Source organism: Ctenocephalides felis, unplaced genomic scaffold, assembly GCF_003426905.1.
Source record: "Ctenocephalides felis isolate EL2017-DRISC unplaced genomic scaffold, ASM342690v1 CF-g0.4_SCAFFOLD_01604, whole genome shotgun sequence".
NCBI lineage: Eukaryota > Metazoa > Arthropoda > Insecta > Siphonaptera > Pulicidae > Ctenocephalides > Ctenocephalides felis.
In genome coordinates, this window is record NW_020537758.1 from 39,328,494 (window position 1) to 39,343,975 (window position 15,482).

Sequence of the window (15,482 nt, forward strand, 5' to 3'; positions counted from 1 at the left end):
TATGTAAGATATAATATAATATGTAAAAAATAATATAATATGATATAATGATATAAATTTTAAAAATACATTAAATTGATGCGATTTCAGTTTTAATCAAGTATTCAAATGCAATCGCAAGGGTGCAAATTCAATTTAACTAAAACCATTATTCATAAGAGGCAAATCTGCATTGAATTACATGTAGAAGCGTCGAAATCTAAGATTATGTACGTAATCCGTTGGCCAAATATTGTCTTTGAAAATCAATTTATACTCACCCGAGCATGAGGATCGATGTGGGCATCCCTTCTGTATACTAGCTCATCAAATCTTACTCGATCTTCTGGTAAAATGATTTCCCGGAGCTCTGTCATCAGTGTTAACTGAAAAAAGAAAAACCAAATGCTATACAAATGTAATACAAGATATTTAGTTTAACCTAAAATAATCTTAAAATGTATTTCGGGATAGCTAACATCAGTTTCTAAAATTATCAAGAAATCATGCTCCTATAACGAAAAATACCATAATAAGTAGTAGATATATTTTTTTAAAAACATTAATTTGGTAAAAGTCTTATTAATAAAAAATTGGTTATTGGGAGCAAATTGTTAGACCGAAAATATGATTCATATCTATAATATAAAAATGAATAGCAAGATGTGTTGGTAAGCGCATAACTCAACAAACGCCTGGACCAATTTGGCCAATTCTTTTTTTAAAATGTCTGTTATAAATGGTTTTTACGGCGAGAAAAAAACGAATAAATGCCTAAAACTCTAAAAACAGCCCGTTCTACATTTAACATCGCTCATATTATAAATGTATATGCATTTTGGTGTGAAGAGTAATTTAAAAAACAATAATTATTATTTTTGGGTGAACTGTAAATATTAGTATATTATATTAAAAAATTGTAGTCATGGGTACAGGACAACGTCTGTCGGGTCATCTAGTTTTAATATAATTTCTAATTATTTTTGCTTTAGACAATAAGTATGATATTGAATAATGAACAATTTGATAAATTTTCACTCAAACCTCATGCTAATATAAATAATAACCATTATTTGCTTATACAAAATGGATAAAGCCTGAAACTTTTTTATCAATAATAGAAAAAAATTGTTTAGCACTGTATTAATTATGTAATTATGTAATTATTGTTCAATTAACTGTTGATTAAATTAATTAATAAAAAGATTATCAAAAATTACTTTACTTTCATACAAGCAGGTTATGCAGCATGCCTCTAATTATTATGTATAGGAAAAATTTTAGAATATATATAAATATATATATATATATATATATATATATATATATATATATTTCAAAGTAACTAGCAGCCCATTCGTCGAATTAAAAAAGGTATAAAGTATTAAAAACTTTTATTTATACGTTTCGATACAAGATGCGTGTCATCATTCAGCAACACCGGACAAAAACTCAAAAAAAAAAAAAAATTATTTAAAAAAATTAAACTTATAACATATTAGAAAAAAATATTTTATTTGGAAAAAATTATGAATAACTAAAAGATTTGAAAACTAATTTGACTAAATATTTTGAAATGTAATATTATGAGGCAAGAAACACGCCCATACTGAGCAAAATACTCGACTGAAATCAAATTAATTCGACGAATGGGCTGCTAGTTACTTTGAAATATGTTTCAACGTCATAAAAACTATCAAGATATATATATATATATATATATATATATATATATATATATATAAGAAAAATTTCATCTCAAGCAGTTTTTAATCAAATAATGAAGGCCAAGGTAAAATTAGTAGGTAATAATCTGTATAAAAATCAGAGGCGGAATACTGAAGTAAATGCAGGCTATGGGAGTTAATAAATAGCAATTTTCTAATCCAAGAACTTGAAGTAATTTTCTTATAAAACATGGCATACAAAGTGCATGTTTCTAAGGTTGATATTTAAATTGGGAAAAACGATTGCTTTGGAGAGCAGAAGTACCTATAATATATATATATATACAGTAGGCCCTCGCTTTACACGGCACTCTGGGTGCACGGTTTCCATACTACACGGAGCTAAAAATCCGACATCCCTCCGACTACACGGACTTCTTATTACACGGTATTTGGTCAACAGCCCATAAGTTCGTTGTGCAAAAGGGTATTGATGTAAATTTTGTTATTGACTTTTATCTTTTAGACATGCCTGTTTATATAATAGCCGCCTAAGAACACGTTTGAGCTGACTACTGCGTCGCGCCAATTTTTGAATAAGGTGTCAATCGTGTCAATGTCATAAATGTCATTTCGTCCGTATTACTCCTACTTCAAGTGATATTTCTTGGTCTCCATACAGCGCGATAAAAATGGTGCGATTTGTACCAACTGTGAGTCTCTCATAGCACGGATCCCATACTGCACTATGTAAGGTTCCATAGAACGCACTACGAATTAGCCTGAATTGTATGTTAAATACGAGTTTCTTATAGCACGGTTCCCATACTGCACGGTACGCACTTGCCGCGTAAAGCGAGGGTTTACTGTATATATATATATATATATATATATATATGTATTGTATATATATAGTATATAGTATTTATAGTATATATAATATCTACAATTTTGTCACTCAATCAAAATTCTCAATTAAAAATCAAATTCAATTTTATACCTACTACAAAATCATATCGCAGGGTAACAAAAATTGCCTAATATTATAATGGTTGATTGATATGATTATGTGATATATGAAATAAATATAAAATTTTTGAAATCCATTCAAGGTTTTTTTAAAAAATTAGTAAATGGTGTATAATGCCACTTAATGGGTTCGGTTCAAGAATTTTCAATTATTACCTTATCTGGTGTATTTAGCATTTCTTGCAGTACTGTGACTAAGGCTTCGCAAGTCATACTTCTTGAGCAATATTGCTGCGTGTAGTAACATAGTGCACTGAATTCTGCTCGGGGTAGTAAAGAACGAGCTTTTTCTTCTACCATTTGTTGAGCAGGCGACCTAGGTTGTCTAGACCTAAAAATAAATAAAATATGACTAATTTGTTAATTATATTATCTATGTTTTTAATTAAGTTTTACACAAGATTGATTCCACACAAATACAGTCAACAAAAATCGGACACAATTATGTACAACAAAATTGACCAAAAGCTTTCGTTTTTATTTTACATAATTTGAATCATATAATAAATAAATTATCGACTAGATTCATAAAAAATCTGTGGTATAAGTCCTTGTTGCTTCTAAAACAATTGGAAGGTTTAGAGTGCTGTTGAACTCATATTTATTATATCCTAATTGTTATGCAGATAAAGAACAAACTACAGTAGAATATATAATCGTTGGTCAGGCGTAATTCGTACAGTTTGAAAAAAAAAATCAATATGCAGGCAATTTTTTTACCAATTTTTTGTGAATTTGATTTACAAGTATCAATTTGACATATTTCTTCGATCTGTCTTAGATTACCAGATATCATGCAATAAGAAATTTCACTTATTATCTCAAAATATAGTGATATAAATAAAAATGCTCCAATATCTTTTGAAAGTCCTTCAAATTAATTATCTATAGGAGTATAGTGTACGAAATTTTAACGAATATAATAATTTCATACTAACGTCGGACTGGCGGGATCGAAGGGTTCATTGTCATAGGCAGTGCAGGAATGAGGAACTTTTCCAACATCCCGAACCACCAGTGACATCCTTTTATGAAATTTCAGCTGTCCCACAGCCTCATCATGCGTCACGTCCAGAAAAGATTGACCATTTACTTCTAAAATTTGATCACCAATCTGTAAAATTAGGAAAAATTTTGTATTATTTTCTTACCAAATAGTTATATATAATATGTTATTTATTAAAAGGTATATTAATACATAATGTTTTTCAGGAAAGCAAATGGTCATGTGCAAGAGATCACACCAGATGATTGAACTTGATGGTAAATATGGAGACAGTTTGAAGTAGTATTGATTATTTGACATAAACCTTAAAATATAGATACAATATAGAGTAGACAAAATTATTGCCTCTGAGACAATTAAATTCATTATTATGAGAAAAAAATATCTTTGCCAATTAGATGTGGCATCAGAGTATGTTCGTTTCGTTAATAAATGATGATATTGAGAAATGCAATATCCAATTTTGTTTGGGAGGTCCATTTTGCAGTGGAACAGGATATTCTAGTAATGGAATCTTTAGATATCAGAATGTATAAAATCATAACGATATTTTTTAATATTGATTTTATCATTAGTCATTACTAACTTTTAATGAGTCAACTCACCATTAATCCGGCCCTCTCAGCGACGCTGTCTTTATCGACTCCCGTAATATATATTCCTAATTGATATTCTACTCCACCCCTGATCATCAAACCCAAAGATTGACCAGGCTGAATGCAGAGTTCTACCCTTCGTACACTTCTATCTCGAGTTGACCATATTCCCATACTAGAGTCTGGTGGTGGTGAAACCTGAAAATGTAAGATAAACGATATATGTTACACACACAGATATATATATATGTATATATATATATATATATATATATATATATATATATCCTCAGCGCCAGTATTCCATTTTTTTAAATTTTATTAGATTCAGTATTTCTTGCAAAAATATATTTTAATTTTTCTTTATTTGTGTAATATTATTATTTGGGTTTTGAAGCATTTTATTTTTTTATGTTGGGGATTCTATGCCATGAGCAAATTTTAGAAAGCAAAAAAATTCTAGCCTTTCATTATTTAATTCATTATAACACTGGTCCTTGGATCTTGTTGGATTTTTTTAAATTTAATTTTTCTATATATAAAATATCTGAATATGCATAGTAAACTTCTCATGATTGATATCATAAGGGCCAAATTAAAGCATCTTTTTCCATCGTGTATAAGATTGTTGTATAAAGTTACATTGTTAATGTATTTAAAAAATATTGGTCATGGTAAAAGAAACAAAGAAATTATATATTTCTTGAATGATATTGAAAAAACTATATTATGATATATAGTTATATATATAATATATATATATATACATATATATATATATATATATATATATATATAATTTTTATCAAAATTGACATTGCCATCAACTTAAGAAGTGAGGAAAAATATGTACAGCTATCTATAAGCTATTAGGGTTTACATCATTCTGCTGAATATTCGCAGATTATTTTAAAAATAACTAATAATAGAATAGAATAAAATATTGCCGCATAATAACAAAGACGTTGTCGTGTTATTTACACAAATAAATAGATAAACTTTACTGCTGACCAGCTTCAAGCAGAACCTAATCAGCATATATTTACCCTGAAAGACCGCAATCTCCCCATTATGCACACATAGAAAATTTATATGGTCGGCGTAGCACGAATGCTTTTGACACGAAGCTCTTTCATGCGCAAAACGAACTTTGAATTTACATTTATTTCGTTGTACGTTCGGTTTTGAAATCTTTACGACAAGACACATGAACATAATTATCAGAAAAAGCAACAATAATAATTGATAAAAAAATACCTCTGGTTTTAGAAATTCAGGTTTGAACTAATTCTATTATCATTTCTTCTTCAAATGTGGAATTATTAAAGTAGGAACTAAGATCTCTATTTACTTCATGAGTTAAAAATATACAAGACGTATAATGCTGTGTAAGTTATTTTTGTTGTAAATTTTTTAACTGGTAAATTTTGAGAAGGCAATACAGCCGTTAACTATTCCTCTTTTTGTCAAACTTATAGGTACAGTGCATATATGTTGCATAAAAGCTTCCAAAAAACCTCTTCACTTCAGATCATATTTGACATCAATAATCTCAAGTAAAAACCTGACATCACTACTGATTGATATCAAGCATGCCGACATCTGGATCGAATTCGAAACTAGTGTTAATCTACTCAATTACTAGTACAAAGTATTACACTCACCGGTCTCCCTTGACGGTCCATCCACGAGCATGACGTTTGCCTAACAGTTGCTCCGTATCCCGGGGCGCTGCCACCAAAAGGCGCTCCGACAGGAATAGGTGCGCTCGGAGACAGAACTACAGGATTGGTTCCAGAATTTGTTCCCAAGACACCGCCAATTGGTGGCAATCCGACGTGCGACGATGGTATGCTGACATGTTGTTGCTGAAGAGACGGCTGCTGTTGCAGATGCATGGGCAAAGAAGGTGGACTTCGTACTGTCATACTTAGATGCCTGCATGACTTCAGCATCTGTGTACATTTCTGTCCATCAGAATGGTGGTCAGAATAATAAAGTGAAGAGACAGAAGAATTTACAAGCACAACATAGAAAGAGGTTTAGTGAGTGCGTGATTGTTTTTTGAGAGGTATAGATGAAATATGGAAGTGTAATGTGCAGTCCTTTACATGTAAACATAGCTATAGAATTTATATATATTTATATATGTATACATATATATATATATATATATATATATATATATATATATATATCCGCCCATGGGGAAAAACAGACAGATGATAATTATTTTATACTATATTGAAAGTCAAAATGTAACTTTGTGCCCCGCCCTACCTAATATAATAAATAATGATAATTAAATGAATTCAGTCTCAATATCTATCAGCCACAATCATATAGGAATCTCATCTAAATTTATTGCAGGAACAAAAACATTAAAGCCATGCTAAACAGTATTGATCGACATGTCGGGCGACCGAAAACTTCCATTTTCTAAGATCATAATTAGATTCACCCCTTAAGAAAAGTTTATTTATGAACACCTTCCGAGGCCGCACCTTTCTCACTGCAGTTCATCAAAACTTTGAATCATAATGGTATCAACTTAATTGCGGAAAATTGCCTCATGTTTTATTTTAGGACAAAGTCAATATTATACAAAAATAACTATGTACATAAAAATAATTATATTTAATTTATCTGAAATATATAAATAATAAACTTTGAATGTTTGTATTTTATTTTTTATTTTTAGTTTTTATACTTCATAGCTCTTTTTCTATTATTATTGAAAATAATAATTTCCAAATTGTATTACATGATTAATTTAATTAAAATTATGATAATCAACCTATAATTTAATTTAAAAATATAATAATAACGTAGCTTTCTCCTGTAACCAAATTATCTCATTTTCTACAGAAATATATATTATGTAGGAATATGAATCTAAATATGAGCTCAAGCGTTTTTTTGAATAAAAAGATGAAGAGCATGAAGCATTAAAAATAGCAACAAAGGTTCAATATCTGATAAGAATATACCTTAATAAAAAACAATATTCAACTACAAAAAAAATAAAATATATTAGTTTTCTTTCACTATTTAAAATATCGTGCCTTGCATAGTAAATGTTCTACGCACATACAGTTTCAACGCATCAAATTTTTTTTCTTTTTAATTTTTGGTTCAAAATTTTTTGATTTGATACAAAAATGATATATTTATTTCCATTTCTAAGAATTTCAAATTTCAAACAGGTTGTTGATAAAGTCGAATTTAAAATTGAATTGGAATTGGAATTAAGATCTGCTTATACCAGGTTTAAAAGTGGTTTCCAGATGTAATATTTTTCTTTTTTGTTGTCATTCTACTCATAATGAAAACAAAATGTTAACATTTAATATGCAACTTATATGATAAATAAAATTTTATACTAAATAATAAAAAAATATAAATAAATAATCAAACAAATCAAATCATATTCACAGTATCCTAACCATTTTTCAAATATGTCCTAATGATCTGATTTCTAATATATTAATATGATATCTATTATCTCTATAATTTAACTGGACATATATCGTCAGCTTGCTACTAAACCGATTCCAAATATACGATTAAAAACTGTCTAAAGTTCTAAAGTAGATTTAATATATTTTTAGTTAGATATTGATTTTTCCTGAAAGTGCGATGGACTGGCGAGTAATGTCGTTCCAAATTAAATTTTTTATGAGCAAGAAAGAAGAAGGGATAAGAAACGTTCGCACATATAAGATAGTCTGCAACAAATGCTAAAATATTCTCAACCTTTTTCTCTTTAACTAAAATGCAGAAAAACTTGAATAAAGTTATTCATGGAATATGAATGTTTGAAAACAATAAAAGATTCATAAACGGTATCATAAACTAAATAAAAGAGCTCAAAACCAAAACCAACAAAAAAAAAAATACTTTTGCTATGAATATTGATAATTTTCCGTTTCTGTCTCCTGATCGAGACGTCGTGAAAATTAAGATGATGGCTAGCTCCAAAACTTTCACCTTTTAGTTTAAAAAAAGTATCGTTAAAAAATCTATATTTTTCTCCTTTGTTTCACTTTTAAAACTCGTTTCACCCTATTGATATATAGCGAAGATATAAATTGAATTCAAAGTTAGTAACCAACAACTACGTCCAATGAACTAAAAATAAATAAGTGACTTTGAATAATTTAAAAGACATCCGTTAACTCGACAAGTATAAGTCGATAACTATTACTATTTTAATGGATTCCCAGTATTTGAAATAATAGCTTTTCTGCACTATTACGTTCACAAAGCCGCATTGCTGTCAATTATGATTTAAATTGTAGTTTAATGGTTAAAATGAAATAAAAATCATATATAGCTACGGATATTAAAAGCAGAAATAAAAAAATATGTTATATATAAGCATTTGTTGTAATAGATAAGCATTTGTGAATGTGTCACTGATTGGTAGTGCCAAAATTTTTATATTTATCTTTTGAATAATATTTTGTTTAAAACAAACCTTAAGAGCTTCATCATGAGAAATTGCAGTGAAAGGCGTGCCATTCACTTCTAGTATGGAGTCTCCAGGCCTCAGTCCGGCCCTTTCTGCTACAGAACCTTCTTCAACCCGGGAAATATATACACCGACACCTGGAAAAAAATATACTAAATTTGAAACATTTTGCACACCTACAGAAATGTAGACAAGATTTGAACATATTAAAATTTTTATAAAATATCTGAGAATTTAATATATATATATATATATATATATATATATATATATATATATATATATCTAATGATTATTTTTAACCGCTGAAGGGCAGTTTTTAACGTTTTTTGTTGGATCTGCAAAACCGCTGGACCTGCTTTCGCAGCAATTTAATCAGTTCTCCATTCCGTAAATACAAGTGATTTTTGTAAGTGATCCAACAAACTTAAAGAAATTTAACAAAATTTGAACTTAGTATATACATTTTTATAAAATATCTGAGAATTTGTGCATGTATCTATTGATTATTTTTAACCCCCCAAATGCCATTTTAATGTTATTTATTGGATTATTGGATTTATTAGATTTCCCAACAATTTAATTAGTTCTTCATTTCATAAATACAAGTGATTTTTTTTTAATTTTCCAAATCGATCAAAAACTGCTAGTTTCTCTGCCTGTCAATAGGAATCGAGTGTTTTTTGAATCATTCAAATCGGTTGATCCATGCTTCAAGAATCGTGGACCAAAAATTGTATCCGAACACACATAAATACATGCGCAGACACACATACATCCATATTTTCGAAGGTATGCCAAAATGTTCAGAAACATTTGAAACGTAAAAATATGCAAAAAAATATTTTACGATTGGTTACTATAACTTACTCTACAAGAAAAGCCCTTTTGTAAAGTTTTTCACTAATTGAATTGCAATACTAATTCATATCGTGTATTAGATACTAGAAAGATTTTCTAGCTACATCGAACATTTAACGCTTTGTCGAATTTTTCTTCGCGAATTGCGAGATTTATATGTATTTTGCCGCCAGAGCGGCGGCATTCGAGTGGAAAGGGTTAAAATATATACTGATTCAATATAGAAAACATGTAGCTCTATAAGAAAAACAAAACATCCTCATTCATATGCTAGAATTGGCAAACAAAAAAGACTGCAGAAACTCAACGAAGTGAAAAAATCCATTACTTTTCAGTCTGAAGGGAAATTAGTGTTTATACAGGAAAAATAATTTTCGTGCTTGTGATTTATAATATATACACATGACGCGACGCGAAAAAAGGTATTTTTGTGATAAATGTCATGTTGACATGCATGTATTTTCTTCTTGTTGTTTTGAGAGTCAGCCACTTTCTTGCTTTATATTTTAAATGATAAATATGTGTATGAATAAACAGTGTATGATATAATTATTTACATATATTATATGGCCTTTTGTATATAAATGTAAAATACAAAATAATAAATAACACATATAGGTAGTAGTATTTGCCCTAAAAATGTTTTCGATTTTATATGAAGAAATTTTGAAATTGGTGAAATTACATTTTTATTAGCATGTTTTATTATTATTAATTAATTTAAATTAATGTTTTTATGTTTGTGATGAAAAATCATGTGCTTTTTATTAAGTTTCTTATTACCATTGCATAAAAATACGTTGCTGAGAAACTAGCTCTTATAAATTATAGATGTGAAAGTATCTTTCTCTATATTGAGAAACAATTTTAAAAATACGAAATGATATTGAATAAAAGCTACCTATTGTAAATCCAAGTCATAAGCAAGCTGTCGACTTGAAGTCATAAAACCCAAACAGTATTAAAACTATAGTCCTGACTTTTATTGCAGAATAGATTGTAAAGTTTATTGCTGTTATCTAAGCCATATATGATAAAACAAGGTCATAAAATAAATGTTAATTGGTTCACAGAATATCCTTTTGCAGCATACAGAATTTTCAATTTATACCGTGTGTAAGTTGCAATATATGAATGATGTTCTTTTTAGAAATATTTCATTTGTATTGTATACATTCAACAGCAAATAGAATCATTACGTGATGATTAAATATATTATATTATATTATATTATATTATATTATATTATATATATATATATATATATAAATTTCTAACCTGCATCTTTTCCTCCTTTCACACAGATTCCAAAACCATGAGCACCATCCACAGGATCTCTACTCATAGAAACTGTTCGCGTACACAATTCGTGAATGTTGGGAACAGATTGTTGCATAATAGGCCTTTCACGATAAGTAGTAGGCTGAAAATAAAAAAAATAAAATATTAAATATAAATTGAATTCTTTTTATTTTTGACGTAAATTAGCAGCAAATAATGATCAAAATGAAAGAATTTGAATGGCTACTGCGTAAAAAGTCTCAGCTCTCTGTTGAAAATAAGTTGCTGCTATATAAATCAATTATTAAACCAATCTGGACCTACGGAATTGAGCTCTGGGGATGTGCTTACAAATCAAATATAGCTATAATGCAGAGAACTCAAAAGTTAAAATTTTCAAAGAATTTAAAAAATTTAGAAAATTGACGTAATCCACAAATAATGAATATATACCAATGCAACTGCAAAAAACTATAGATTAGAGTAATCAAATGAAGTAAATTGGTTAAAAAACCAATTAAAAATTATAAATATTCCAACAACTACCAACAATCGTATTTATTAAATAATTAAACTCTACTTTAAATGAACAAATTAAATTCATTTCAGTTCCTGCAGAAATATAGCAAAAGTTCACGATTGTTCTTTGTCAGAAGCAAACACTCCACGTTAATATTTTATTATCTGCAAACTTTCAGATCGCAATGAGTAAAAAATACTAAATTTCATAGAAATAACTCGTATGCATGAAGTTTTGTGATAAACGAGATCCTAACAAACTTCAAAGTATTCAAAACTAATTTTATTATTCGAAATTAATATGAATTTTATCATCATATCCCAAGTTATAGAGTTGTTTTTTTAGTGCAAATCTCTTTTTTCTAAAAAAGTTTGGTGCAATATCATGGTATAATAAAATTTCATATATAAAATTCTGTGAAATAAATGGGCTCTGTTGGTTATTTCATATAGCAGAAATTCCTGGGATATGTTTGATAATAAAACAAATTTTGTCATGCGGAAAATCAAAGAAAATCTTACATCGTCATATATATATATCGTGATAATAATGCATTTTGCATACTTTCTTATTAAATTATTTTGTAAAATACATATTCCATATTCAACAAGCATTTGAAGACAATTTACATATTACATGCAAAAATTGAAATGTTGAAAGCCAGTTGAAAAACAAAATTAATTAGATGAATTTAATATATTTGGCATAATAAGGTTCATTCATTAATTAAATGCAATATAATGATGGAACAAAAATGATATGACCAAGTGATTAATACTGGACTTGTTTGAAGCTAACGATTTGAAAATTATAATTACTCAAGTAAATTAATTAAAGTGCGAATAGCATCCAAATTTAATTGCCAAATCTGGTCCTTCAACAATTGGTTAGTTTCTACACGTGGGACTACAATAATTGTTAAGGCTATAGCGCTACTAAAAATCGAACAGCAACTTTGTCAAATTTTTTACTTACAACCTAGTATTTAGAATAATAAATACATGGTGTTTATAATAATGAAATAGGGTGTCTATAATTTATAATACCTGATGCGTCGTACTCGGTGGACTACTGGCCGGCGAAGGGCCTCTTCTGCCAGCCATGCGTTCCGTACCCGTTCTGGAAGTAGTTCCTTGGGGTCCAAACAACCTCAGTACTTGTTCCGGAGAAATTGGCCGCTTTTTGGTGGCAGCGGATCCAGAACTCGCTGCGTGCCTCGTACTACCGCTGATTGATGAGACTGCGCCTGTATTGGTGGTTGATGCACTTCCATATGCACCGCCGTGAAAGTTGGATACGGAACCTCCTAACGCACCTGATGATTGCCCGAGATAGGAACCTCTGAGAAAAAAGAAAACGTAATATATAATAAAACTAGTGGTGCATGGCATCGTGCCTTGAGGCAAATTGCTGATGAACTCCCGTGCTAGAATTAAATATTCGAAAAAAATCAAAATAAATATTAATCAATGATTAATAACAATTATTTTAAATCTTTTCAAAAAGATAATTAATTACTATATATGTACTCGATCATATAACTAATATACAGTGGCAATCTATTGCACAAAACACTTGAAAATGTTTACATTAAGAAGATATGCCATGAATGAATCCATCTGAGGATATATTTCTTCCAATTACAATAACGCATATTAAAAATATACATTGTTAAACTGAATTGTGAATTTAAAATTTGTATTTAAAGTATAAAATTTTGCATATTTTTAAAAATTTAAAAAAAAAATTCTGAAAATTTTAAAATTATTTGAATAGTTTTTAAAAGTTACGGAGCCCAAAAAAGTAACATAATTAGTACTCCTGTTTAAAAATCTTTATAAAATATCTGACCAATTGATGTTCATATGTCTAATAAATATTTAGACCGCCAAATATATATTTTTTTACATTTTCCTCTGTATCTCCGAAATCGCTAGACCTACCTCCCTAAAATGTAAGCAATTCTTCATTTCGTCAGCACAAATAATAAGTGTATTGCCAATACAAGTAAAATGTATTGAGAATAATTCAAATCCGACGCTCTCAAAAACTGAATTACCGTTTTTGGCACTTTTTGCACCATATAATCAAAACGGCTAGACCAGAATTTGCCAAAAACTAATCAGCACATCTTCTTATCAATAGGAATAGAATGTTTTTTGAATAATTAAATCATTCAATTAGAAAAAAAAAGTCGGTTGATCTCTGCGCCAGAAATCTTTGAAGAAAAATTGTATCTAAACATACACACACACCACACACATATACATCATTTTTTCTAAGGTATGTCAAAATTTTCAGAAACCTTTGAAACGTAAAGATATGCAAAAGGTAAGCAGTTAAGATCGACCGGATGGATTCAGAGGTCCTGGGTTCGATACCCACATTGAGCAGCCTGTTGTCAGGCAGCAGTGACAATGATTTTCACTCAGAAATTTCATATATAGCCATATGTTTCCAAGTGAAAATAGCCCTTAATCCGGCATTGCAGCACCAATAAAAAAAATCTCAGCCATATTAGATAAATTCTAAAAATAAAAAATCATCAAATATGGATGGATCAACCATCAACCATAACCAATTGGGTTACTATTTAAGAATACAAAATAAAGGAAAGTTTCAGCTCAACAGCTTATAGGTCGTAAGATTCTGATTGCTGGTAAAAATATATGTAAAAATGTACTTTGCAAATTTGTTATTTATACCAGAGCTTAATAATCACAAAGTCCAATTGCAAATTTAAACTTTAATTAAAGTATAATTAGTAAACTCACATAATTTTTTATTTTCCTTGTTCATTTTTATTTAGAGTATCGATTATTTTTGCATATATTTAACAAGAAAATGTATCTCTATAAATATTAGCTTGTAAAACCATGCCCAAATGAAGCCATATGTTACCTTATCGAGGTCATATTAGTGGATAGCTTACGTAACACTATCTATATTGGTGAAGTATATAACACTTGCGAACAAAGCATCCCTTTCAGGACGTCCTGTTCCGGTTACAAAATAGGTGCTTGCTTCCGGGACCTCGACGGTAATATGATATTTCGTTCCTATTTATACACCTTGGTTATTTATAGCAAACCATTTTGAAATTCATAACAGCAAACCCTCTTCTGAATAATAACAGAGAGAGAGAGGACAAGATATTAGAGAGAACATTCATGAACATCTGAATGGATCATTATGGGGTTGAAGCCCCTGATGATTCGTAAATCTCACAAAAATAATTTCAGTATAACAAAATACAATATTAGTTATGGTCAAGATTTGACCAGCCACTTATGTAACAAAACGGGGTGCACTTTTGGTGATCATTAGAGGTTGGTAGTTGCACATATAAGTGCCGATTGATACACAGGCCAACAAGAAAATGGTGCAGACGATTTTAATGCTGTTTTAAGTATATTTGGAGCGCTGATTTCAAAAATAATATTGTCTTTTTTCTATGAGCTTCAGTTTCCAAGATATGATATATATGATATATAAGGAATGAAAGTACACAAAAGAGTAATACAATTCAGAATGTTATTTTAATGAGATATGCCAACTCGTTCATACAAACTTACAAGACCCATTTGGCCTTAGTTGGGACATTAGTTGACACAGTGTGAAAAGTTCTTTTCCGTGACGACCTACAATGGACCTGGTTTTCGGCAACTTCTTACCAAGTTCAAAACTAGAGCTGATACAAAAAATGGTTTGCAGATTTGAAATCAGACGCAAAAAATACTATAAGAATCAGCTCTAACATTTGATACACCAATAAAAAAAATTTTTAGGCCTGTGTTTTTGGTAATATACATATATAAATACCGATTGATTATTGGTATAGGTCTAGCAAAAAGTGTGAGAGTAACGAAATGTAAATTTGAGTATGAATACAATCACAAATTAGATACTAATTTCATTCACTTTTTATGGTGATAAGAAAATTAATCAACCAAAAATACAGTCCACTAATTAAAACACGTGATCTCCCCTAAGATACATAAAGTAAAATCAAATATTACCCAATTGTGTTATATTGACAGGCATTTTATCAAGTAAGTCAGGAATTATT

At 29.3% G+C, this 15,482-nt stretch overlaps 1 protein-coding gene across 1 annotated transcript; it reads right to left on the bottom strand.

The window, feature by feature from the left end:
- Window positions 1–245: 245 nt before the first annotated feature.
- LOC113373726 (whirlin-like) lies at window positions 246–14,328 on the bottom strand. The gene is made up of 9 exons (XM_026614004.1): window positions 14,315–14,328; window positions 12,458–12,754; window positions 10,891–11,027; window positions 8,758–8,888; window positions 5,942–6,244; window positions 4,287–4,475; window positions 3,614–3,789; window positions 2,832–3,006; window positions 246–365 (listed from the first exon to the last, which is right to left on the bottom strand). The coding sequence occupies exons 1-9, from the start codon at window positions 14,326–14,328 to the stop codon at window positions 246–248; spliced, it is 1,542 nt and encodes a 513-aa protein (XP_026469789.1).
- Window positions 14,329–15,482: the final 1,154 nt, after the last annotated feature.

What these genes read in the sequence shown, in the direction of transcription:
- LOC113373726 (XM_026614004.1), bottom strand. An exon ending in GAAAGGAGGAAAAGATGCAG is followed by an intron (nt 8,889 to 10,890) that starts GTTAGAAATTTA and finishes ATTTTTTTCCAG; the next exon opens with GTGTCGGTGTATATATTTCC. An exon ending in CTCATGATGAAGCTCTTAAG is followed by an intron (nt 6,245 to 8,757) that starts GTTTGTTTTAAA and finishes TCTGATGGACAG; the next exon opens with AAATGTACACAGATGCTGAA.